At 44.9% G+C, this 26,676-nt stretch overlaps 2 protein-coding genes across 6 annotated transcripts in view; one reads left to right on the top strand and one right to left on the bottom strand.

Annotated features, from left to right (window-relative positions):
* The window catches only part of PCBP2 (poly(rC) binding protein 2), a 57,028-nt gene extending 34,347 nt beyond the window's left edge, over window positions 1-22,681 (top strand). The window contains exon 13 of the mRNA XM_075591805.1: window positions 22,660-22,681. Coding sequence (XP_075447920.1) covers window positions 22,660-22,666 — 7 coding nt within the window. The 3' untranslated portion in view covers window positions 22,667-22,681. The remainder of the gene's footprint in view (window positions 1-22,659) is intronic.
* The window catches only part of MAP3K12 (mitogen-activated protein kinase kinase kinase 12), a 108,417-nt gene that overhangs the window by 10,466 nt on the left and 71,275 nt on the right, over window positions 1-26,676 (bottom strand). For all 5 annotated transcript variants that reach the window (XM_075591798.1, XM_075591796.1, XM_075591799.1 and 2 more), the window contains 4 exons: window positions 25,792-25,983; window positions 24,142-24,300; window positions 14,721-14,879; window positions 304-412 (listed from right to left, as the gene is read on the bottom strand). In XM_075591798.1, coding sequence (XP_075447913.1) covers window positions 304-412; window positions 14,721-14,879; window positions 24,142-24,300; window positions 25,792-25,983 — 619 coding nt within the window. The remainder of the gene's footprint in view (window positions 1-303; window positions 413-14,720; window positions 14,880-24,141; window positions 24,301-25,791; window positions 25,984-26,676) is intronic.

The raw sequence follows: 26,676 nt of genomic DNA, 5'->3' as shown, positions 1-26,676 counted from the left end.
CTGATGGAATAGAGTAACCCTATTTTATTTAGGAACCTGACTGTTTTATTATATGGAATGGGATCTATTCTGAGAGAACGTTCAGTTCTCATAACAAATCATGAAGACTGAAAGAGGTTTCGATGAGAAATAACACTACAGACGCCTTGTATAAATGCTGTCTAATGAGCTTCATTGCTCATGTATAACAAGATTGTGCTCTTCTGCAATGTCACTGCTTTTAAGCCTTTTGTTGCCTGAGGGGCCTGCAACACATTACAAAGCATGTGACCATGTTGGCCACTGCTCCACAACCAGACTAACCTGAGATTGGAAGTAGCTTTCCTGGGCGGTGGACAGGACGTCAGCCGAGGCGATATCCAGGTGCAGCAGGATCTGCCGGAAGGAGGGCCTGTTTCTGGGCTTGCTGTTCCTAAGGGGACAGAGTGACACGGCTGAGCACTGCTGGCAAGTACAGAAGGAGTCTGCACTCACATGTAGAGAGATTCTTCCCTCACGTGCAAGGAGCAGGAGGTGTAGCACCTACATTTCATTAGTGTAAAGTGCCACACTCCCGTAATGAGAGAAAGGAGGCACACTCGTATATAATGAGAAAAAAGCCGCACTCACATGTAATGGGGGGAAGGAGACGCTCTCACATGTAATGAGGGGAAGGGGCCGCTCTCACATGTAATGAGGGGAAGGAGAAGCACTCACATGTAATGGGGGGAAGGAGACGCTCTCACATGTAATGAGGGGAAGGGGCCGCTCTCACATGTAATGAGGGGAAGGAGAAGCACTCACACGTAATGAGAGGAAGGGGCAGCACTCACATGTAATGAGGGGAAGGGGCAGCACTCATGTAATGAGGGGAAGGAGACGCACTCACATGTAATGAGGGGAAGGAGACGCACTCACATGTAATGAGGGGAAGGAGACGCTCTCACATGTAATGAGGGGAAGGAGAAGCACTCACACGTAATGAGAGGAAGGGGCCGCACTCACATGTAATGAGGGGAAGGGGCCGCTCTCACATGTAATAAGGGGAAGGAGAAGCACTCACATGTAATGAGTGGAAGGGGCCGCACTCACATGTAATGAGTGGAAGGGGCCGCACTCACATGTAATGAGTGGAAGGGGCCGCACTCACATGTAATGAGGGGAAGGGGCCGCACTCACATGTAATGAGTGGAAGGGGCCGCACTCACGTGTAATGAGGGGAAGGAGAAGCACTCACATGTAATGAGGGGAAGGGGCCGCACTCACATGTAATGAGGGGAAGGGGCCGCACTCACGTGTAATGAGGGGAAGGAGAAGCACTCACGTAATGAGGGGAAGGGGCCGCACTCACATGTAATGAGGGGAAGGAGCCACACTCACATGTAATGAGGGGAAGGAGCCGCACTCACATGTAAAGAGGGGAAGGAGCCACACTCACATGTAAAGAGGGGAAGGAGCCACACTCACATGTAATGGGGGGAAGGAGACACACTCACATGTAAAGAGGGGAAGGAGCCACACTCATGTAATGGGGGAAGGAGAAGCACTCACATGTAATGGGGGGAAGGAGACGCACTCACATGTAAAGAGGGGAAGCAGCCACACTCACATGTAATGGGGGGAAGGGGCTGCACTCACTTGTAATTAGGGAAAGGAGCCGCACTCACATGTAATGAGGGGAAGGGGCTGCACTCACTTGTAATTAGGGAAAGGAGCCGCACTCACATGTAATGAGGGGAAGGGGCTGCACTCACTTGTAATTAGGGAAAGGAGCCGCACTCACATGTAATGAGGGGAAGGGGCTGCACTCACTTGTAATTAGGAAAAGGAGCAGCACTCACATGTAATGAGGGGAAGATGCTGCTCTTGCATGTTATGAGAAAGATGCTGTACTCCTAAGGAATGAGAGGTCCTGCACTCACATGAGGTTTTTTTGCGCTGTTTTTTCTCACTCACATGTAATGAGTGGAAGGGGCCGCACTCACATGTAATGAGGGGAAGGGGCCGCACTCACATGTAATGAGGGGAAGGGGCCGCACTCACGTGTAATGAGGGGAAGGAGAAGCACTCACATGTAATGAGGGGAAGGGGCCGCACTCACATGTAATGAGGGGAAGGGGCCGCACTCACGTGTAATGAGGGGAAGGAGAAGCACTCACGTAATGAGGGGAAAGGGCCGCACTCACATGTAATGAGGGGAAGGAGCCGCACTCACATGTAAAGAGGGGAAGGATCCACACTCACATGTAAAGAGGGGAAGGAGAAGCACTCACACGTAATGAGAGGAAGGGGCCGCACTCACATGTAATGAGGGGAAGGGGCCGCTCTCACATGTAATGAGGGGAAGGAGAAGCCCTCACACGTAATGAGAGGAAGGGGCCGCACTCACATGTAATGAGGGGAAGGGGCCGCTCTCACATGTAATGAGGGGAAGGAGAAGCACTCACATGTAATGAGTGGAAGGGGCCGCACTCACATGTAATGAGTGGAAGGGGCCGCACTCACATGTAATGAGTGGAAGGGGCCGCACTCACATGTAATGAGGGGAAGGGGCCGCACTCACATGTAATGAGGGGAAGGGGCCGCACTCACGTGTAATGAGGGGAAGGAGAAGCACTCACATGTAATGAGGGGAAGGGGCCGCACTCACATGTAATGAGGGGAAGGGGCCGCACTCACGTGTAATGAGGGGAAGGAGAAGCACTCACGTAATGAGGGGAAGGGGCCGCACTCACATGTAATGAGGGGAAGGGGCCGCACTCACGTGTAATGAGGGGAAGGAGAAGCACTCACGTAATGAGGGGAAAGGGCCGCACTCACATGTAATGAGGGGAAGGAGCCGCACTCACATGTAAAGAGGGGAAGGATCCACACTCACATGTAAAGAGGGGAAGGAGAAGCACTCACACGTAATGAGAGGAAGGGGCCGCACTCACATGTAATGAGGGGAAGGGGCCGCTCTCACATGTAATGAGGGGAAGGAGAAGCCCTCACACGTAATGAGAGGAAGGGGCCGCACTCACATGTAATGAGGGGAAGGGGCCGCTCTCACATGTAATGAGGGGAAGGAGAAGCACTCACATGTAATGAGTGGAAGGGGCCGCACTCACATGTAATGAGTGGAAGGGGCCGCACTCACATGTAATGAGTGGAAGGGGCCGCACTCACATGTAATGAGGGGAAGGGGCCGCACTCACATGTAATGAGGGGAAGGGGCCGCACTCACGTGTAATGAGGGGAAGGAGAAGCACTCACATGTAATGAGGGGAAGGGGCCGCACTCACATGTAATGAGGGGAAGGGGCCGCACTCACGTGTAATGAGGGGAAGGAGAAGCACTCACGTAATGAGGGGAAGGGGCCGCACTCACATGTAATGAGGGGAAGGAGCCACACTCACATGTAATGAGGGGAAGGAGCCGCACTCACATGTAAAGAGGGGAAGGAGCCACACTCACATGTAAAGAGGGGAAGGAGCCACACTCACATGTAATGGGGGGAAGGAGACACACTCACATGTAAAGAGGGGAAGGAGCCACACTCATGTAATGGGGGAAGGAGAAGCACTCACATGTAATGGGGGGAAGGAGACACACTCACATGTAAAGAGGGGAAACAGCCACACTCACATGTAATGGGGGGAAGGGGCTGCACTCACTTGTAATTAGGGAAAGGAGCCGCACTCACATGTAATGAGGGGAAGGGGCTGAACTCACTTGTAATTAGGGAAAGGAGCCGCACTCACATGTAATGAGGGGAAGGGGCTGCACTCACTTGTAATTAGGGAAAGGAGCCGCACTCACATGTAATGAGGGGAAGGGGCTGCACTCACTTGTAATTAGGAAAAGGAGCAGCACTCACATGTAATGAGGGGAAGATGCTGCTCTTGCATGTTATGAGAAAGATGCTGTACTCCTAAGGAATGAGAGGTCCTGCACTCACATGAGTTTTTTTTGCGCTGTTTTTTCTCACTCACATGTAATGAGTGGAAGGGGCCGCACTCACATGTAATGAGGGGAAGGGGCCGCACTCACATGTAATGAGGGGAAGGGGCCGCACTCACGTGTAATGAGGGGAAGGAGAAGCACTCACATGTAATGAGGGGAAGGGGCCGCACTCACATGTAATGAGGGGAAGGGGCCGCACTCACGTGTAATGAGGGGAAGAAGAAGCACTCACATGTAATGAGGGGAAGGGGCCGCACTCACATGTAATGAGGGGAAGGGGCCGCACTCACGTGTAATGAGGGGAAGGAGAAGCACTCACGTAATGAGGGGAAGGGGCCGCACTCACATGTAAAGAGGGGAAGGAGCCACACTCATGTAATGGGGGGAAGGAGAAGCACTCACATGTAATGGGGGGAAGGAGACGCACTCACATGTAAAGAGGGGAAGCAGCCACACTCACATGTAATGGAGGAAAGGGGCTGCACTCACTTGTAATTAGGGAAAGGCGCCGCACTCACATGTAATGAGGGGAAGGGGCTGCACTCACTTGTAATTAGGGAAAGGAGCCGCACTCACATGTAATGAGGGGAAGATGCTGCTCTTGCATGTTATGAGAAAGATGCTGTACTCCTAAGGAATGAGAGGTCCTGCACTCACATGAGGTTTTTTTGTGCTGTTTTTTCTTTTGTTTTGTACTAGTTTGGAGTGCTGAGCCATCCCACCAGAACAGCGGCACAAACCTCATCCTAATCAGGTTGTCTTAATTCCCTTAAGGGTCACAATATCACCAATCACTTTATAACCACTTATACCGCAGATCACTCTTTTGTATCACCCTGCACTCACATGTAATGTGAAGAGAGGTCCTGGACTCACATGTAATGAGAAGAGAGATCCTGCACTCATATGTAATGTGAAGAGAGGTCCTGGACTCACATGTAATGAGAAGAGAGGTCCTGCACTCAAATGTAATGAGAAGAGAGGTCCTTCATCACATTTAATGAGAAGAGAGGTCCTGCACTCACATGTAATGTGAAGAGAGGTCCTGGACTCACATGTAATGAGAAGAGAGGTCCTGCACTCAAATGTAATGAGAAGAGAGGTCCTGCATCACATTTAATGAGAAGAGAGGTCCTGCACTCACATGTAATGAGAAGAGAGGCCCTGCACTCACATGTAATGAGAAGAAAGGTCCTGCACTCACATGTAATGAGAAGAGAGGTCCTGCACTCATATGTAATGAGAAGAGATGTCCTGCACTCACATGTAATGAGAAGAGATGTCCTGCACTCACATGTAATGAGAAGAAAGATCCTGCACTCCTATGTAATGAGAAGAGAGGTCCTGTACTCACATGTAATGAGAAGAGAGATCCTGCACTCACATGTAGTGAGAAGAGAGGTCCTGCACTCACATGTAAGGATAAGAGAGGTCCTGCACTCACATGTAATGAGAAGAGAAGACCTGCACTCACATTTAATGAGAAGAGAGGTCCTGCACTCAGATGTAATGAGAAGAGAGGCCCTGCACTCACATGTAATTAGAAGAAAGGTCCTGCACTCACATTTAATGAGAACAGAGGTCCTGCACTCACATGTAATGAGAAGAGATGTCCTGCACTCACATGTAATGAGAAGAAAGATCCTGCACTCCTATGTAATGAGAAGAGAGGTCCTGTACTCACATGTAATGAGAAGAGAGATCCTGCACTCACATGTAGTGAGAAGAGAGGTCCTGCACTCACATGTAAGGATAAGAGAGGTCCTGCACTCACATGTAATGAGAAGAGAAGACCTGCACTCACATTTAATGAGAAGAGAGGTCCTGCACTCAGATGTAATGAGAAGAGAGGCCCTGCACTCACATGTAATTAGAAGAAAGGTCCTGCACTCACATTTAATGAGAACAGAGGTCCTGCACTCACATTTAATGAGAAGAGAGGTCTTGCACTCAGATGTAATGAGAAGAGAGGCCCTGCGCTCACATGTAATGAGAAAAGAGGTCCTGCACTCATATGTATTGAGAAGAGAGGTCCTGCGCTCACATGTAATGAGAAGAGAGGTCCTGCACTCACACGTAATGAGAAGAGAGGTCCTGCACTCACACGTAATGAGAAGAGAGGTCCTGCAGTCACATGTAATGAGAAGAGAGGTCCTGCAGTCACATGTAATGAGAAGAGATGTCCTGCACTCACATGTAATGAGAAGAGAGGTCCTGCACTCAGATGTAATGAGAAGAGAGGTTGCACTCACATGTAATGAGAAGAGAGGTTTTGCACTCATATGTAATGAGAAGAGAGGCCCTGCACTCACATGTAATGAGAAGAGATGTCCTGCACTCACATGTAATGAGAAGAAAGGTCCTGCACTCATATGTAATGAGAAGAGAGGTCCTGTACTCACATGTAATGAGAAGAGAGGTTCTGCACTCACATGTAATGAGAAGAGAGGTCCTGCACTCACATGTAATGAGAAGAGAGGTCCTGCACTCACATGTAATGAGAAGAGAGGTCCTGCACTCATATGTAATGAGAAGAGAGGTCCTGCACTCATATATAATGAGAAGAGAGGTCCTGCGCTCACATGTAATGAGAAGAGAGGTCCTGAACTCACATGTAATGAGAAGAGAGGTCCTGCACTCACATGTACGGATAAGAGAGGTCCTGCACTCACATGTAAGGATAAGAGAGGTCCTGCACTCACATGTAATGAGAAGAGAGGTCCTGCACTCACATGTAAGGATAAGAGAGGTCCTGCACTCACATGTAATGAGAAGAGAGGTCCTGAACTCACATTTAATGAGAAGAGAGGTCCTGCACTCACATTTAATGAGAAGAGAGGTCCTGCACTCAGATGTAATGAGAAGAGAGGCCCTGCACTCAGATGTAATGAGAAGAGAGGCCCTGCACTCACATTTAATGAGAAGAGAGGTCCTGCACTCAGATGTAATGAGAAGAGAGGCCCTGCACTCAGATGTAATGAGAAGAGAGGTCCTGCGCTCACATGTAATGAGAAGAGAGGTCCTGCACTCACATGTAATGAGAAGAGAGGTCCTGCACTCACATGTAATGAGAAGAAAGGTCCTGCACTCATATGTAATGAGAAGAGAGGTCCTGTACTCACAAGTAATGAGAAGAGAGGTCCTGCACTCACATGTAACGAGAAGAGAGGTCCTGCACTCACATGTAATGAGAAGAGAGGTCCTGCACTCACATGTAATGAGAAGAGAGGTCCTGCACTCATATGTAATGAGAAGAGAGGTCCTGCGCTCACATGTAATGAGAAGAGAGGTCCTGAACTCACATTTAATGAGAAGAGAGGTCCTGCACTCACATTTAATGAGAAGAGAGGTCCTGCACTCAGATGTAATGAGAAGAGAGGCCCTGCACTCACATGTAATGAGAAGAGAGGCCCTGCACTCACATGTAATGAGAAGAAAGGTCCTGCACTCACATTTAATGAGAAGAGAGGTCCTGCACTCACATTTAATGAGAAGAGAGGTCCTGCACTCAGATGTAATGAGAAAAGAGAGGCCCTGCACTCACATGTAATGAGAAGAGAGGCCATACACTCACATGTAATGAGAAGAGAGGTCCTGCACTCATATGTATTGAGAAGAGAGGTCCTGCGCTCACATGTAATGAGAAGAGAAGTCCTGCACTCACACGTAATGAAAAGAGAGGTCCTGCACTCACACATAATGAGAAGAGAGGTCCTGCAGTCACATGTAATGAGAAGACATGTCCTGCACTCACATTTAATGAGAAGAGAGGTCCTGCACTCAGATGTAATGAGAAGAGAGGCCCTGCACTCACATTTAATGAGAAGAGAGGTCCTGCACTCAGATGTAATGAGAAGAGAGGTCCTGCACTCACACGTAATGAGACGAGAGGTCCTGCAGTCACATGTAATGAGACGAGAGGTCCTGCAGTCACATGTAATGAGAAGAGAGGTCCTGCACTCACATTTAATGAGAAGAGAGGTCCTGCACTCAGATGTAATGAGAAGAGAGGTCCTGCACTCACATGTAATGAGAAGAGAGGTTTTGCACTCACATGTAATGAGAAGAGAGGCCCTGCACTCACATGTAATGAGAAGAAAGATCCTGCACTCGTATGTAATGAAAAGAGAGGTCCTGCACTCACATGTAATGAGAAGAGAGGTCCTGAACTCACATTTAATGAGAAGAGAGGTCCTGCACTCACATTTAATGAGAAAAGAGGTCCTGCACTCAGATGTAATTAGAAGAGAGGCCCTGCACTCACATTTAATGAGAAGAGAGGTCCTGCACTCAGATGTAATGGGAAGAGAGGCCCTGCACTCACATGTAATGAGAAGAGAGGCCATACACTCACATGTAATGAGAAGAGAGGTCCTGCACTCATATGTATTGAGAAGAGAGGTCCTGCGCTCACATGTAATGTGAAGAGAGGTCCTGGACTCACATGTAATGAGAAGAGAGATCCTGCACTCATATGTAATGTGAAGAGAGGTCCTGGACTCACATGTAATGAGAAGAGAGGTCCTGCACTCAAATGTAATGAGAAGAGAGGTCCTTCATCACATTTAATGAGAAGAGAGGTCCTGCACTCACATGTAATGTGAAGAGAGGTCCTGGACTCACATGTAATGAGAAGAGAGGTCCTGCACTCAAATGTAATGAGAAGAGAGGTCCTGCATCACATTTAATGAGAAGAGAGGTCCTGCACTCACATGTAATGAGAAGAGAGGCCCTGCACTCACATGTAATGAGAAGAAAGGTCCTGCACTCACATGTAATGAGAAGAGAGGTCCTGCACTCATATGTAATGAGAAGAGATGTCCTGCACTCACATGTAATGAGAAGAGATGTCCTGCACTCACATGTAATGAGAAGAAAGATCCTGCACTCCTATGTAATGAGAAGAGAGGTCCTGTACTCACATGTAATGAGAAGAGAGATCCTGCACTCACATGTAGTGAGAAGAGAGGTCCTGCACTCACATGTAAGGATAAGAGAGGTCCTGCACTCACATGTAATGAGAAGAGAAGACCTGCACTCACATTTAATGAGAAGAGAGGTCCTGCACTCAGATGTAATGAGAAGAGAGGCCCTGCACTCACATGTAATTAGAAGAAAGGTCCTGCACTCACATTTAATGAGAACAGAGGTCCTGCACTCACATGTAATGAGAAGAGATGTCCTGCACTCACATGTAATGAGAAGAAAGATCCTGCACTCCTATGTAATGAGAAGAGAGGTCCTGTACTCACATGTAATGAGAAGAGAGATCCTGCACTCACATGTAGTGAGAAGAGAGGTCCTGCACTCACATGTAAGGATAAGAGAGGTCCTGCACTCACATGTAATGAGAAGAGAAGACCTGCACTCACATTTAATGAGAAGAGAGGTCCTGCACTCAGATGTAATGAGAAGAGAGGCCCTGCACTCACATGTAATTAGAAGAAAGGTCCTGCACTCACATTTAATGAGAACAGAGGTCCTGCACTCACATTTAATGAGAAGAGAGGTCTTGCACTCAGATGTAATGAGAAGAGAGGCCCTGCGCTCACATGTAATGAGAAAAGAGGTCCTGCACTCATATGTATTGAGAAGAGAGGTCCTGCGCTCACATGTAATGAGAAGAGAGGTCCTGCACTCACACGTAATGAGAAGAGAGGTCCTGCACTCACACGTAATGAGAAGAGAGGTCCTGCAGTCACATGTAATGAGAAGAGAGGTCCTGCAGTCACATGTAATGAGAAGAGATGTCCTGCACTCACATGTAATGAGAAGAGAGGTCCTGCACTCAGATGTAATGAGAAGAGAGGTTGCACTCACATGTAATGAGAAGAGAGGTTTTGCACTCATATGTAATGAGAAGAGAGGCCCTGCACTCACATGTAATGAGAAGAGATGTCCTGCACTCACATGTAATGAGAAGAAAGGTCCTGCACTCATATGTAATGAGAAGAGAGGTCCTGTACTCACATGTAATGAGAAGAGAGGTTCTGCACTCACATGTAATGAGAAGAGAGGTCCTGCACTCACATGTAATGAGAAGAGAGGTCCTGCACTCACATGTAATGAGAAGAGAGGTCCTGCACTCATATGTAATGAGAAGAGAGGTCCTGCACTCATATATAATGAGAAGAGAGGTCCTGCGCTCACATGTAATGAGAAGAGAGGTCCTGAACTCACATGTAATGAGAAGAGAGGTCCTGCACTCACATGTACGGATAAGAGAGGTCCTGCACTCACATGTAAGGATAAGAGAGGTCCTGCACTCACATGTAATGAGAAGAGAGGTCCTGCACTCACATGTAAGGATAAGAGAGGTCCTGCACTCACATGTAATGAGAAGAGAGGTCCTGAACTCACATTTAATGAGAAGAGAGGTCCTGCACTCACATTTAATGAGAAGAGAGGTCCTGCACTCAGATGTAATGAGAAGAGAGGCCCTGCACTCAGATGTAATGAGAAGAGAGGCCCTGCACTCACATTTAATGAGAAGAGAGGTCCTGCACTCAGATGTAATGAGAAGAGAGGCCCTGCACTCAGATGTAATGAGAAGAGAGGTCCTGCGCTCACATGTAATGAGAAGAGAGGTCCTGCACTCACATGTAATGAGAAGAGAGGTCCTGCACTCACATGTAATGAGAAGAAAGGTCCTGCACTCATATGTAATGAGAAGAGAGGTCCTGTACTCACAAGTAATGAGAAGAGAGGTCCTGCACTCACATGTAACGAGAAGAGAGGTCCTGCACTCACATGTAATGAGAAGAGAGGTCCTGCACTCACATGTAATGAGAAGAGAGGTCCTGCACTCATATGTAATGAGAAGAGAGGTCCTGCGCTCACATGTAATGAGAAGAGAGGTCCTGAACTCACATTTAATGAGAAGAGAGGTCCTGCACTCACATTTAATGAGAAGAGAGGTCCTGCACTCAGATGTAATGAGAAGAGAGGCCCTGCACTCACATGTAATGAGAAGAGAGGCCCTGCACTCACATGTAATGAGAAGAAAGGTCCTGCACTCACATTTAATGAGAAGAGAGGTCCTGCACTCACATTTAATGAGAAGAGAGGTCCTGCACTCAGATGTAATGAGAAAAGAGAGGCCCTGCACTCACATGTAATGAGAAGAGAGGCCATACACTCACATGTAATGAGAAGAGAGGTCCTGCACTCATATGTATTGAGAAGAGAGGTCCTGCGCTCACATGTAATGAGAAGAGAAGTCCTGCACTCACACGTAATGAAAAGAGAGGTCCTGCACTCATACATAATGAGAAGAGAGGTCCTGCAGTCACATGTAATGAGAAGACATGTCCTGCACTCACATTTAATGAGAAGAGAGGTCCTGCACTCAGATGTAATGAGAAGAGAGGCCCTGCACTCACATTTAATGAGAAGAGAGGTCCTGCACTCAGATGTAATGAGAAGAGAGGTCCTGCACTCACACGTAATGAGACGAGAGGTCCTGCAGTCACATGTAATGAGACGAGAGGTCCTGCAGTCACATGTAATGAGAAGAGAGGTCCTGCACTCACATTTAATGAGAAGAGAGGTCCTGCACTCAGATGTAATGAGAAGAGAGGTCCTGCACTCACATGTAATGAGAAGAGAGGTTTTGCACTCACATGTAATGAGAAGAGAGGCCCTGCACTCACATGTAATGAGAAGAAAGGTCCTGCACTCGTATGTAATGAAAAGAGAGGTCCTGCACTCACATGTAATGAGAAGAGAGGTCCTGAACTCACATTTAATGAGAAGAGAGGTCCTGCACTCACATTTAATGAGAAAAGAGGTCCTGCACTCAGATGTAATTAGAAGAGAGGCCCTGCACTCACATTTAATGAGAAGAGAGGTCCTGCACTCAGATGTAATGGGAAGAGAGGCCCTGCACTCACATGTAATGAGAAGAGAGGCCATACACTCACATGTAATGAGAAGAGAGGTCCTGCACTCATATGTATTGAGAAGAGAGGTCCTGCGCTCACATGTAATGAGAAGAGAGGTCCTGCACGCTCATGTAATGAGAAGAGAGGTCCTGCACTCACATGTAAGGATAAGAGAGGTCCTGCACTCACATGTAAGGATAAGAGAGGTCCTGCACTCACATGTAAGGATAAGAGAGGTCCTGCACTCACATGTAATGAGAAGAGAGGTCCTGCACTCACATGTAAGGATAAGAGAGGTCCTGCACTCACATGTAATGAGAAGAGAGGTCCTGCACTCACATGTAAGGATAAGAGAGGTCCAGCACTCACATGTAATGAGAAGAGAGGTCCTGCACTCACATTTAATGAGAAGAGAGGTCCTGCACTCACATTTAATGAGAAGAGAGGTCCTGCACTCACATTTAATGAGAAGAGAGGCCCTGCACTCACATTTAATGAGAAGAGAGGTCCTGCACTCACATGTAATGAGAAGAGAGGCCCTGCACTCACATGTAATGAGAAGAGAGGTCCTGCACTCATATGTAATGAGAAGAGAGGTCCTGCGCTCACATGTAATGTGAAGAGAGGTCCTGCACTCATATGTAATGAGAAGAGAGGCCATGCACTCACATGTAAGGAATGAGAGGCCCTGCACTCACATGTAATGAGAAGAGGAGTTCTGTACTCATATGTAATGAGAAGAGAGGCCCTGCACTCACATGTAATGAGAAGAGAAGTTCTGTACTCACATGTAAGGAAGGAGAGGCCCTGCACTCACATGTAATGAGAAGAGAAGTTCTGTACTCACATATAAGGAAGGAGAGGCCATGCACTCACATGTAATGAGAAGAGAAGTTCTGTACTCACATATAAGGAAGGAGAGGCCCTGCACTTACATGTAATGAGAAGAGAAGTTCTGTACTCATATGTAATGGGATAAGAGGTCCTACATTCACATGTAATGTGATAAGAGGTCCTACATTCACATGTAATTAGATAAGAGGTCCTACATTCACATTTAATGAGAAGAGAGGTCCTGCACTCAGATGTAATGAGAAAAGAGAGGCCCTGCACTCACATGTAATGAGAAGAGAGGCCATACACTCACATGTAACGAGAAGAGAGGTCCTGCACTCATATGTATTGAGAAGAGAGGTCCTGCGCTCACATGTAATGAGAAGAGAAGTCCTGCACTCACACGTAATGAAAAGAGAGGTCCTGCACTCACACATAATGAGAAGAGAGGTCCTGCAGTCACATGTAATGAGAAGACATGTCCTGCACTCACATTTAATGAGAAGAGAGGTCCTGCACTCAGATGTAATGAGAAGAGAGGCCCTGCACTCACATTTAATGAGAAGAGAGGTCCTGCACTCAGATGTAATGAGAAGAGAGGTCCTGCACTCACACGTAATGAGACGAGAGGTCCTGCAGTCACATGTAATGAGACGAGAGGTCCTGCAGTCACATGTAATGAGAAGAGAGGTCCTGCACTCACATTTAATGAGAAGAGAGGTCCTGCACTCAGATGTAATGAGAAGAGAGGTCCTGCACTCACATGTAATGAGAAGAGAGGTTTTGCACTCACATGTAATGAGAAGAGAGGCCCTGCACTCACATGTAATGAGAAGAAAGGTCCTGCACTCGTATGTAATGAGAAGAGAGGTCCTGCACTCACATGTAATGAGAAGAGAGGTCCTGAACTCACATTTAATGAGAAGAGAGGTCCTGCACTCACATTTAATGAGAAAAGAGGTCCTGCACTCAGATGTAATTAGAAGAGAGGCCCTGCACTCACATTTAATGAGAAGAGAGGTCCTGCACTCAGATGTAATGGGAAGAGAGGCCCTGCACTCACATGTAATGAGAAGAGAGGCCATACACTCACATGTAATGAGAAGAGAGGTCCTGCACTCATATGTATTGAGAAGAGAGGTCCTGCGCTCACATGTAATGAGAAGAGAGGTCCTGCACGCTCATGTAATGAGAAGAGAGGTCCTGCACTCACATGTAAGGATAAGAGAGGTCCTGCACTCACATGTAAGGATAAGAGAGGTCCTGCACTCACATGTAATGAGAAGAGAGGTCCTGCACTCACATGTAAGGATAAGAGAGGTCCTGCACTCACATGTAATGAGAAGAGAGGTCCTGCACTCACATGTAAGGATAAGAGAGGTCCAGCACTCACATGTAATGAGAAGAGAGGTCCTGCACTCACATTTAATGAGAAGAGAGGTCCTGCACTCACATTTAATGAGAAGAGAGGTCCTGCACTCACATTTAATGAGAAGAGAGGCCCTGCACTCACATTTAATGAGAAGAGAGGTCCTGCACTCACATGTAATGAGAAGAGAGGCCCTGCACTCACATGTAATGAGAAGAGAGGTCCTGCACTCATATGTAATGAGAAGAGAGGTCCTGCGCTCACATGTAATGTGAAGAGAGGTCCTGCACTCATATGTAATGAGAAGAGAGGCCATGCACTCACATGTAAGGAATGAGAGGCCCTGCACTCACATGTAATGAGAAGAGGAGTTCTGTACTCATATGTAATGAGAAGAGAGGCCCTGCACTCACATGTAATGAGAAGAGAAGTTCTGTACTCACATGTAAGGAAGGAGAGGCCCTGCACTCACATGTAATGAGAAGAGAAGTTCTGTACTCACATATAAGGAAGGAGAGGCCATGCACTCACATGTAATGAGAAGAGAAGTTCTGTACTCACATATAAGGAAGGAGAGGCCCTGCACTTACATGTAATGAGAAGAGAAGTTCTGTACTCATATGTAATGGGATAAGAGGTCCTACATTCACATGTAATGTGATAAGAGGTCCTACATTCACATGTAATTAGATAAGAGGTCCTGCACTCACCAGCACTGTCTTAGGAGGAGCTTGAATCCATCTGGGCAGCTGGACGGCACAGGAAGGTGCAGACTGTTACTGCCCACACCCCAGATTATGGCCGAGGAATCCACGTCCTTATATGGGATCTCTCCAGTTAACAGCTCCCACAGAACCACCCCGAAAGACCTGAGGGACAGAGAGAGAGAGAGAAACAAAATCAGATATCTTTAGAGGGGAGCAGACTGAGGCACAGCTGTGCATCTTGTAGTACACAGTGGGGAGATGGCAACTGCATATCATACACAAGTAGTAGATAATGTAGCTGTGTATGTTATAGCCAACAAGGACAAAGGAGTTAAGTATGTTATAGTAACAAAGGATGTGGGTGAATGATTTTCTTCTCTAGCATGGAAGGGTTAGCAAGATGGGTCTCGTGGGGGAAAGTGATGGTGCAGCTGGTGCATGGATTAATTATTTGTCTCTTCTTCTGCCTTTAACCCCTGACCCCAGTAATGCTGTGAGTAGCACACATGGGGGTGGATGGAATATTTGTGTCCATGTGACTGCTTCTTTTTATTCTAACAAAGGGGAGAGGGAGGAGACAGAGAGAAAGACAAGAAAACCGACCCAGAGGACAGGAGAAGAAAACGTGTGAGAGACAAAACAAGAAAAGCAAAGGTTGTGAAAGAAAGAGGGTTGGGAGGAAAAGAGAGACTCTTAGAGATTGGAAGAACAACAGGAAGAAGGATATAGAGAGATATTAAGAAGAAATAGAAGGGATTAAATAAATGGAGAGAGATGGAGTGAGGGAGAAGGAAAGAGGCAACAGTCACTATTCAATTCCGTCACATGCCATTGATGTACAGTAAAGGTGTTACATTCCATATAGTTGTTCGGAGGATAATGCACATTTATCAGTAGGGGGAGAAAGAGAGACAAGGAGTGAGAATTCAAAAGCATAAAGCCAATGTCCTTGAGTGGCTTGCTGGCTCTGTATTGGTTAGACATACAGGACCCCTATAAGCTCATATTGAACCCCCAAAATAGCCACAACATATATATATATATATATATATATATATATATATATATACACATATATATATATATATGCGTATAAGTGTTAAAGAGGAGTGCTACTGAGCATGGCAATATATATTTAAAACCAGAGACAGAACATGAAACACAGACAGAGCTCAGTGCACATCCAATGACACAGATACACGGTACCGAGCATATATATATATATTTAGACACGGTACCGTGTATCTGTGTCATTGGATGTAGCACTGGGCTCTGTCTGTGTTTCATGTTCTGTCTCTGGTTTTAAATCTGTATTCGTTAGCCCTGGTTTTTATGTACAAGCTGCTTAATGCAGCAGGCTGAGGCAATGGGAATTCCCATGAAATATGTCTTTAAATGGTAAACGGACACACCTCATCTCTATTAGTCAGAATACCTGCAGTTTAATGGTACCATCAAGGACCACACAACAATATTTTATAACAAATGTGACAATCCAAATGGCTTCCTTTACAAATGCAACCATGCCCAAAGCAAGGAGTTGGATGCTTTTGTTTCTTTGGAAATTAACCATAATTAATTTTTCTTTGGCGCCTCTGAATGGAGGAGTGTTTGGGAATCAAGTGTTACCTTTTATTCCCCTATACTCCACCCATCCTTGTCAGAGAGCCAATAAAGATAAGGACACTTTTTGAACACACAGTAACAACAGATAAAAACAAGTAACCAGAGAAAATGAACTCCCTCCCATATCTCAGCACACGATGTTTACATAATCACGATCTTACTTGCATTAAAGAGGAATGGATGGAAGGGAAGTAAACATAATTATGTCTCCCTATAAAGCATTAGTAAGACCGCACCGTGAATATGGAGCACAGTTTTGGGCACCACTTCTTAGAAAATACATTATGAAACTGGAAAAACTGCAGAAAACAGCCACCAAATTAATACATGGGATGAATAATCTGATTTATGAAGAGAAGCTTGCTAAATAAGATTTATTTACATTAGAAAAGAGGTGTCTAAGAGGGGTTATTATAACTATATACAAATATATTCGGGGACAATACAAGGACCTTTCAAAAGAACTATTCATCCCAAGGGCACTACTAAGGACTTGGGCTCATCCCTTAAGGTTGGAGGAAAGGAGATTTCACCAGCAACAAAGGAAAGGGTTCTTTACAGTAAGGGCAGTTACAATGTGGAATTCATTACACATGGAGACTGTTCTGGCCGATACAATAGATATCTTCAAAAAAAGGTTGGACATCTTTTTTGAAAAAATGTATACAGGGAAATACCAAGTAAGTAAACATGGGAAGGATGTTGATCCAGGGAGTAATCTGATTGCCAATTCTTGGAGTCAGGAAGGAATTTATTTTTCCCCTTATGAAATATCATTGGATGATATGTCACTGGGGTTTTTTGTTTGCCTTCCTCTGGATCAATATACTTTTAGTACAAATATAGGATAAGTATCTGTCATCTAAATTTAACATAGGTTTAACTTGATAAACGCATGTCTTTTTTCAACCTCATCTACTAGGTAGCTATGCAACTATGTAACTTCAAAACATAGATTAAAGATACGTGTAGGTGTCAGATTTTGGGGAAGAAAGGCATTAATAGCCCAGACATAATAATATTAGTTTTTTTCTTGTATAGCGCTGTACATAGCATTTTTGCAGACCTAAGTCCCTGTCCCGTAGAGCTTACAATCTATTTTTGGGGTGTCTGATGCACAGGGAGATAAAGTGACTTGCCCAAAGTCACAGGAGCTGACACTGGAATATGAACCAGGCTCCCCTGCTTAGTACACTTTGGCTCTGGGAGATGTTTTAAAGACTGGGAGAAGCAGTGTGAGAAATATCCCCTCCTGAGGCTTTCTTCCTTATGAACTACTAGAGCCAGCGTATTCCTCACATCTTTCAACATGTTTTAGCAGCAAAAAACAAGGCCTAGGAAACAAGCATGTCTCTCATTTTAATATACGTTTTATTTGCTTGGGTTCCTTGATTTTATTCTGCTAAAAATAGTTGGTACCATGGTAAATAAGCAATTTATTCTTACAGGTGGTCACACTGACTTTTGGGTGCAATAACAGTAAATGTAGACCCTTTTATTTATGTATATATATATATATATATATATATATATATATATATATATATATTATTATTTTTTTGATTATATATATATATATACACATATATACATAATATATATACACACACATATATATATATATATATATATATATATACACACACACATATACACACACAGCCATTTTGTTTTCATATAAAATATAAGTGTGTATGTATAAATATATGTATGTGTGTATATAACTGTGAATCTGTGTGTTTCTAATATAGCATATAGGTATGTATTTCAGTACATTTATTTACAGCTCTTAATGAAATGACTAATCCCTGTCTTGATTAGACAGAGCCTGCAGGAGACGAGGTCCCATCTGCAGCATGTCCTCGGGAAGCTTATTTAGTGCAGATGAGAGCGAAGTGTGTGTGTGTGTGTGTGTGTGTGTGTGTGTGCACACGCGTGTGTGCGGGTGCAGGGTGGGGATATATTGTGATGCTGCCCTTTCAGGAGAGGTCACACTCTGACAGATGGACCCTAGTCCCCCACCCATCCTGTGGCCCATCTCCATGGAAACACGGCCTGTCCCTATGTAGCAGTGATAATGACCCACCTCCCCCCCCCCCCCTTCAGAGCTTGCAGTGAATTACTGAAGGGATAAAACAAAGAAGGAGAAAGAAGGATGATGAAAGAGAGAGGGGGAGGGAAGAGAGAGTGGAAGAGAGAGAAAGTGTGTGAGAGAAAGAGAGGGAGGGGGGATAAAGGATGCGAAGACAGAGCGAGAGAAAACAAAAAAGAAGAAATAACTGACAGATAAATGATAGATACAGACAGATAGATGAAGCACATATACTAGTGTTATAGTTCTGAAGTCTGAACAGTGTCCACTTCCAAAGGTTACTGCACAGGAAGTGTTGCTTTAATGACATAATGTCAGGCAGCTTCCCATTACAGGCTACACAACACCGGAAATCCTCATTACATAATGCTCTCCTAGTATATTCTTTGTGTGCAAGGAGCAAGGCCCTAAGTAAGAGGTTTTGGCCACACACCCCATACTGATGATTTGGGACCTGTACCCCTGGCACCATGTTAGTAACGGAGATGGGAGCACATTCTTCCATGTGACACGACAATACCAGAGAAAATGAGAACGCTGTCATTGCACCAGAGCTCATGAAGGTGGCTTGATACATAGCTGTATATGGGGTCTACTTATCAATCTCATGGGAATTGTGTCTAGACACACAACATTGTCCTTTTCCCTTTGCTACAGTGTCCAATGTAGAAAGTTTGCTCATTAAGTCCCATACCTGTCACATTGGTCTGTTATCTAGGAATGGCTTATCTCAGACTTGGTGCAAATTTTTGTAACAGGTAAAAGGGGAAACAAAGAGAGGTCCCCACACGTATTATTTGATTCATCCCATTCTCTACCTCAAACTGGTACCCAACTTCCAATTTCTGCTCACACCCACTCCCAAAATCACATGCAGGTGCAAAGGGGTTAAGAGAAGGGCGATATGGCTGAATAAATTGGCAGTAAGTGATACAGGAACCAAACGAATCTCAGCCTCAATTTAATATCAGAATCGGCCATGATACAGAACCCCCCCCCGTGTGGGAATGGTTATTCCCTGAATAGAAATAATACAAATATCACAAATAAAATCAAATTGGTTTGTTGTTCCTTCAATAAACGATCAAACTGGTGCTTTTGCAGAAACAAGCCAGTGTTTGACAATTAGCTCTTCATCAGGACTTTTATGGGCAGTGGAGCCTCAAGCGCATGGACCATAGGTCAATTACCTATTTGTTGTCATTGTTTTAATCAGTTTGGCAGGTTACTGAGCTTTACTCTTTTTCTTTACTCTCTTTCTTTTTTTTGCTTCACTTACTTGTTATCGGCATTTTCACGTAACAGAAGTAATACCAGATAAAATCTGATTAAGCCACAGCCTACATGTGTGTGAAGGCTGAGTTATATGGCTAGTGATAGTGTTTAACATGACACTGTAAGTTTTATTTTCAGCTGCACTCATCCTACAGCTATACCTCTTTGTGATGCTTTTCTAGATGTGTGATTGGACAAGCAACCTGTGTGGCCTTCACGCTTGTGTCTGAAACATTGGTTATCCAATAAATGTGTGACATAGAATCATGCCCCTATTCAGTGCCGTGAGAAGTGGAATAATGCATTGATAACAATGAATGCATCAATAGAAGTTGTGTATTGTAGGCTAGGAGTTAGCCCTGTTCTTATACACTGAATAAGAGGGGTAGAAACTTAGACTTCGTCCATAGTGGAAAGCGCTAGCTTCCGCACTCTCAGGCATCCCAGTGTCACACTTGCAAAACAAACTTGTTTGTATCGCGAAGCGCCGCTCTCCCTGTAGCACATGTGCACGCGCTAGTGTGCGCACACTAAGCACTACTACATTGCCGTCCTAGTGTTTGTTTCGCGCCGTAGCCTGCACTATGGATGAAGCCTTACACAGTCTGCTCCTTTGTTTTACCTGCAATAAAACTTTAGGTCCAGTTAATTTTGAACTCTGCTTGTCTTTGCTTTGCATATGTACACTACTGCACTTTTAATAAAATAGTATTTAGTTACATCTATCTGGGTCTGCCTTTAGTGCCTTATCTGATTTTTTTCTTCTCCTCTGGAAAATACTGGTCCACAGTAACATGTTTTGCATTCTTAATGTATCACCGTGGTTTCAAAACTTTTTTTGGTTAAGGAGCCCTATAATTACATTGGGGGATTCTGCAGAACCCCAACCCTCTGTAATAGCGCGTCTGAGATCAGATGCATTGTAAGGAACCCCAACCCTCTCTAATAGCGCGTCTGAGATCAGATGCATTGTAAGGAACCCCAACCCTCTATAATAGCGCGCCTGAGATCAGATGTACTGTAAGGAACCCCAACCCTCTCTAATAGCGCGTCTGAGATCAGATGCATTGTAAGGAACCCCAACCCTCTCTCATAGTGTGTCGGAGATCAGATGCATTGTAAGTTACCCCAACCCTCTCTAATAGCATGTCAGAGATCAGATTCATTGTAAATTCTTCTGTATTTGGTACAATTTTCAATGACCTGAAAATTGCAGGGAACCCTTTAGGTATGCCTGGGGAACCCCAACCCTATCTAATAGCACGTCTGATATCAGATGCAATGTAAGGAACCTCAACCCTATCTAATAGCACGTCTGAGATCAGATGCATTGTCAATTCTTCTGTATTTGGAACATTTTTCAAATGAGCTAAAAATTGCATGTAACCCTTTAGGTATCTGTGGAGAACATGGTTGAAAAACCCTGATGTATCATATGACATGCCCTTCCTACTCTCTTTTTTCAAGTGTAAACGCATAATAAGAGACATTTACTGTTCTTTTGGGCAGAAAACTGGAGGGGAAAAACTTTCCGAACTGATTCCTATTATGTTATGGGGTTATTTTTGGCAAATGTATGGAAATTTGGAGTCTAAAAACCCCATAAGCTTGTGATATTAAAAATAATTCAGTGAACATGCATCAATCGTTATGTTATGGTGTAGTATATTAATCTTAAGAAAAAGAATCCTACTAGATTAACATACAAGCATACAGTGTGTAAACATACCCACAAGCACACACATGCACATGTATAACATAGATCCGTAATAGAAAGGTGTCATGATTTGATGATTAACACTCACGTGTGCGGGAGATTTATGATGGTGACTTAACCCACTCACAACTGCTACACAATGCACTACTAACGGACATGGGGTGGATTTCCCATCATTCTGACTTGGTCACCTGACTTGAAATGACGCCGCAACTCACGTGATGGCACATTGCCATGACAACGTGGCATCACATGCCACCGTGACATCCCTACGCTGCGGAGGGGGGGGGGGGGGAAAGGCAGCAAAAAGGTAAGCCTGCCACTGTATAGGACACTCCAGCAGTGTGGTGGTTAATGTACGAAATTGGCACAGTTAACCTTTTCACTGCCAGTGGGGACTACGGTGCATTGCGGAGAGCTTAAATTATATTATAAAATGATACGGAAAAAAATGCCAACTTCATAACTGTCTCATGCAATTCGCAGGCACAACACCTATGGGCACATTAGTACAATCACCAAAGTATCTCCTCTTCCCTACCCGGGCTGCAGACCGTCAGTGCAAATACAATTATATTAATGAAAGAAATAATGACAACAGGTCAGCTTTCTTTCTTTACCAACTTACTGTCAGAGGGCTTACAACACCCTGCAAGTAAATGGCAGTGAAGCAGGGGTTAACATGATAAAAGGGTTTTCCTCTCTCCCTCCGGGTATCACCAAGCACTCCTCCTCCTCCTCCTCTCTCCCAGTCCCAGCTTCCTGCTTCCCAACACTTAGCGGAAAAAATGACTAGTGTAATGAAGTGAAAACACTGAGTCTTGGGCTCTTTGGACCCTGTGACTGGGCAAACGGCCAGGTGTCTGACATTTTATTTTCCCCAGAGGAGCGGTGTTATAAGGCTGCTGCCTGCAGAGAAACTGCCAGCTCCGTGTTCCGCAGAACTCCCAGCATGTCACACTGGCAGGAGGGACTGTCACACTGGCAGGATGGACTGTCACACTGGCAGGAGGGACTGTCACACTGGCAGGAGGGACTGTCACACTGGCAGGAGGGACTGTCACACTGGCAGGAGGGAATGTCACCTTTCTAATGAAGTAACGTAACCCCTTTGCTGCTAAAGGAGCATGTGCTGCATTGTCCTAATGCTTTATCTATTTCATGCATCCAGGGGCTGTGCGACTTGATCTACAGCGAACCAAAATAACAACATTAGTGACTTTTATTCACAGATCCTGACCTGCGACAGCAAATGGCAGGGAGTAGCTGCAAGCAGCTGTTTGCAGGATGTTGCACTAACTAGAGACTGCACGGGGAGAGAAAATGGAGTGTCTGATCTACACTTTTGGCAAGTAAGGAGTGTGCTGGTCAATATTGAATACAAGGGATTGCAAAAAGGCATTTCCCTTGTCTAAAAGGCAAATCAAGCCTGTGTTTTGCTGATAAGTCCAGCAGGGAGCTGGTTAATTTCAGCAGGAGTTCATTGACCAGTCTCCACCTGGCTCATCAAGCCTGCTGCACAGACTGCATGGGATGTCTATCACAGGGAGAGTCTGTGCTGTCAGAGAGATCCCAGGGGAAGAGAGAATCTCTGTTCCAAGGAACACCGATCCCTGGAACCCGCCGGAGGGAACCCCCACAGACACCACCACAGATCCTGGACCGATGTGGAGAGCACCCTGCCTATGGGTACTTCTCTTTGGACTGTCAAAGGTTGGTAAGAGGCCTAGCCTCCCAGCCCTTAGATAGGGACTGCTGAAATGTTAGTCAGTTCCCTACAAGAGGTTAGGCCTGGTTATTATTTTCTGCTCTAATTTTGTGTCTGTTTAAAGCTGCTGGTTAATAAAGCCTATGTTTATTTCTCCTTAAACGTCTCTGGTGTTTTACCCTCTGCGCACATCTCCTACGGGGAGACAGACCAGCAGTTACCAACCTTGTTGTCTTATTGAACATCCCTAATACCAAATATTTAAAGGCTTGTCATATATTAATAGTCTATGCATATCCTACACCTTTGTACACTTCTTCTCCAAATGTATTTATTCACTAGAATTTCACCATATAGTGCCTTTATTCAGTGAATATTCAGCTTGCTTTCTCTTTGCTTCTGTTTTTCTGTATTCCATAACCTGAGTCTTACAAACCACATGGCTTGTTGATGCTGAGTACCATTTCGTAGAACTTCCTGTAAACATGGTTCTTGCACCAAAGGTTTGAAAACGCAGAGATAGAGGAAACCGAAAAGCGGGGAAGTCAAGTGAATGGGTTTGTAAACAATCAGCCTGAGTTGTGGCATGTTAAACCCCTTAGAGGTTGTAACGAAAAAGCAATTCTTCACTGCGTGTGTCAGGTGCATACAACAGACTCCCACTTGTGATTTTGGTGGAAAATACAGCAACATAACTCATAGGAATTATTAGAATTTATGTGAGAAATTAAGCAGACGTTGAGTATGGTTTGCAGAAATATAGTGAGAATAGGACATTGGGCAGAGCAGATGAACCACATCATCCTTGTCTGCCATCTACAAGTATGTATTAAAGTCCCAGCACTAAGTATGACTCACCTGTAAAGTTTCTGCTATGTTAGCACAGGACACAAATGTTCCATGCAGACTTGCCACATGCTTTCCTGTGGTTCCTCTACCCAACTTCACACCCCACCAAGATATTTTATTACCACCAATGATTAGTACAACTTGTTCATCCACTCACCAGATGTCTACCTTCTCAGAGACAGGCTCATTGCGTATCACCTCTGGTGCCATCCATGCCACTGTACCCGCAAAGGACATCTTGGTGCTCTTGTCGCTCAGCTCCTTGGAAGTGCCAAAGTCTGATATTTTCACCAAGTCGTCATATGTGATCAGCATGCTGTAGGCAATGGAGTGTTAAGCAAGATGACACAGAGGCTCCAACCCCAGAACCCGGCACAGAAGCACCGTCCAGCCAATACCTACATTTATATAATATGTTATGCCATCCATATATAACAAGAAGAGGTACAAAGCAGCCAGGGGCAAGCATAAGCTTTTCCACCTACACACTCCTACTACATTGTATCGGGTACTTCATTGTCTTTACAGTAATATAACAGTTATGTCAATTAATTTGGGATGGGACTGCTGGCACAATTCCTATCAGAGCTGTACATAAAACAAATGCACGTACAGTAAAAGCCATTTTTGCAATAACATGGAATAATATAACTGCCAGAGCAATAAGGCAGGCTATGCCAACGGGGCACCCTACCATGTATGTTATAGGTGTCGGTGCTCTCTAAACAGGTGGCAAATCAGTTGCTTGAAACAGCATAAAAGGTGATAAACAGGCACATGTTGCCAATGCGTGTGGGGGAGAAGGGGACAAGAACCCTATGTGATGCACTCAACCCTACTGAAAGAAAATAATAAACTTTTATTAATGTAATCAAATATGCAAACATAAAAATATCAGGTCTTGCATCCACACTGGTTAAGGGCACATCACGTATGCACTTAGGGATGTGATCATTTCACAGGAAGCGGTTGCCAAACACTTCAATCGTGAGTGCATGCTATTTGCTTGGGGTCTTCCTATGCCCTGTTATAACAGTTTGGCCACCAGGATAGACCTACCTGCACCTACCTTTTAGCAATGCTCTTGTCCCCTTCGCCCCCACACGCATATATTTTACCCTGATAGCACCTCCCTAGTAAGTCTATTTTGAGCTGAGCAGGATATTCCCTTTCCTACCCCCCTTCCCTCTCCCCTCTTCCCCATTGACTGCAACATGTTGCCAATGCACAGAAGTGTAATATAAAGCAGTGGTTCACAACCTGTGTTCCTTGAAACCTCGGGGTTCCACACAAGGTTACTCAGGGCTCCCTAACTCAAGTGTGGTAATGGTGGAGGTTTTACTTTCCAACATAAAGACATTTTATTTCTTCATATTTTTTAATTAATATATTAAAAAGGCTATTCGATGTTATATTTCTAATGTATGGATTATACATAAATATAAATGTGTTCCTTTATTTAAAAATATATATAAGCCCTACCAAAGCAATAGTATTTTCATGTACATAAAATAAGTGGGTTAGGCTTCCACAAAGTCACAATACATTTTGAAGGTGTTACAAAGAATCACATAACATTTTTCAAGTGCTCCGTAGTTCATTAGTATAGAAAACCACTAATAAGAGGTGTCAACATTTTGGTCCTATGGAAAGACATTCATCCGGACAAATGAATTACTTATTGCTACCCTTTTTTGATCAGCATCTATTATAAGGTCTCTGTACAGTTTACTTTGTTTATAATAAATGATAGCGATCTACTTTTAGTGTATGAATCATCATGCATAATAGAGGCAGAGACACTCACTTAGGTGACTTCAGGTCACGGTGGATGATTTTGTGGAGGTGCAGATAGTTCATTCCCCCCGCGATGCCCATTGACCAGTCCACGAGTAAGCAGGGGGTGACTTTTCTCCCAGCACGCAGCACTTCATACAACTGCCCCTGAGCACAAAACTCCATCAGGATGCAGAAACAGGGAGCTTGTGTGCACACACCCCTAGAAAGGACAAGGAGAAAGCAGTCACAGGGAGGAGCTTGGAGTCTATGGTTGGGCTATTTGGTATTAAGACGACACATTTAGAGGGCATTTAATAAAGTATGCTAGACATAGTGGATGCAACAAGGTTAACTAAAATGCTATGTTCTTATTATTATCACTATGTATTGTTTATAAACCTTATCAGACATGTTAAGACCTAACCCTGCAACTAAAGAAATACGTGGAAGTATTATACAGCTTCTAAGATGCCCAGTGGTGTTACAAAAGGTGTCGTGTTCAGGCATTGAAGACGTAAACTGAGGGCCAATTGAGAGTGCACTTCTTCACTAAAAGGGTAATGAATACTATAAACAGCAGTGATGGCAGACGCAGCATAGAACATAAATATGCAAAGAATAAGCTGTGTCCCATTGCCCTGCAGTGTTGTGTCTGCTGCCCCAGTATTGTGTTTCTATGTCTTGGTGCCTCAGTATTATGGTGCTGTGTAAAGGGCCAGTTCTAGACAAAGGCAAACTAGGTGGTCACATAGGGCGGCATATTTTGGGGGGCAGCGGCACAGAATGGCAGCGTGAGCACAGAAGGAGGGCTGCAGAGGATGGTGGCAGAGGACAACTCCACTCCACAGCCAGGTAGGGATTTTTACATACGGGGGGGGGGGGGGGGGAAGAATGGGAAGAGAGCAAGAGGGAG

Source organism: Ascaphus truei, chromosome 3 (assembly GCF_040206685.1).
Source record: "Ascaphus truei isolate aAscTru1 chromosome 3, aAscTru1.hap1, whole genome shotgun sequence".
Classification (NCBI taxonomy): Eukaryota; Metazoa; Chordata; class Amphibia; order Anura; family Ascaphidae; genus Ascaphus; species Ascaphus truei.
Note: the sequence above shows the minus strand (reverse complement) of the source record. Positions and strands in the feature narration are given on the sequence as shown.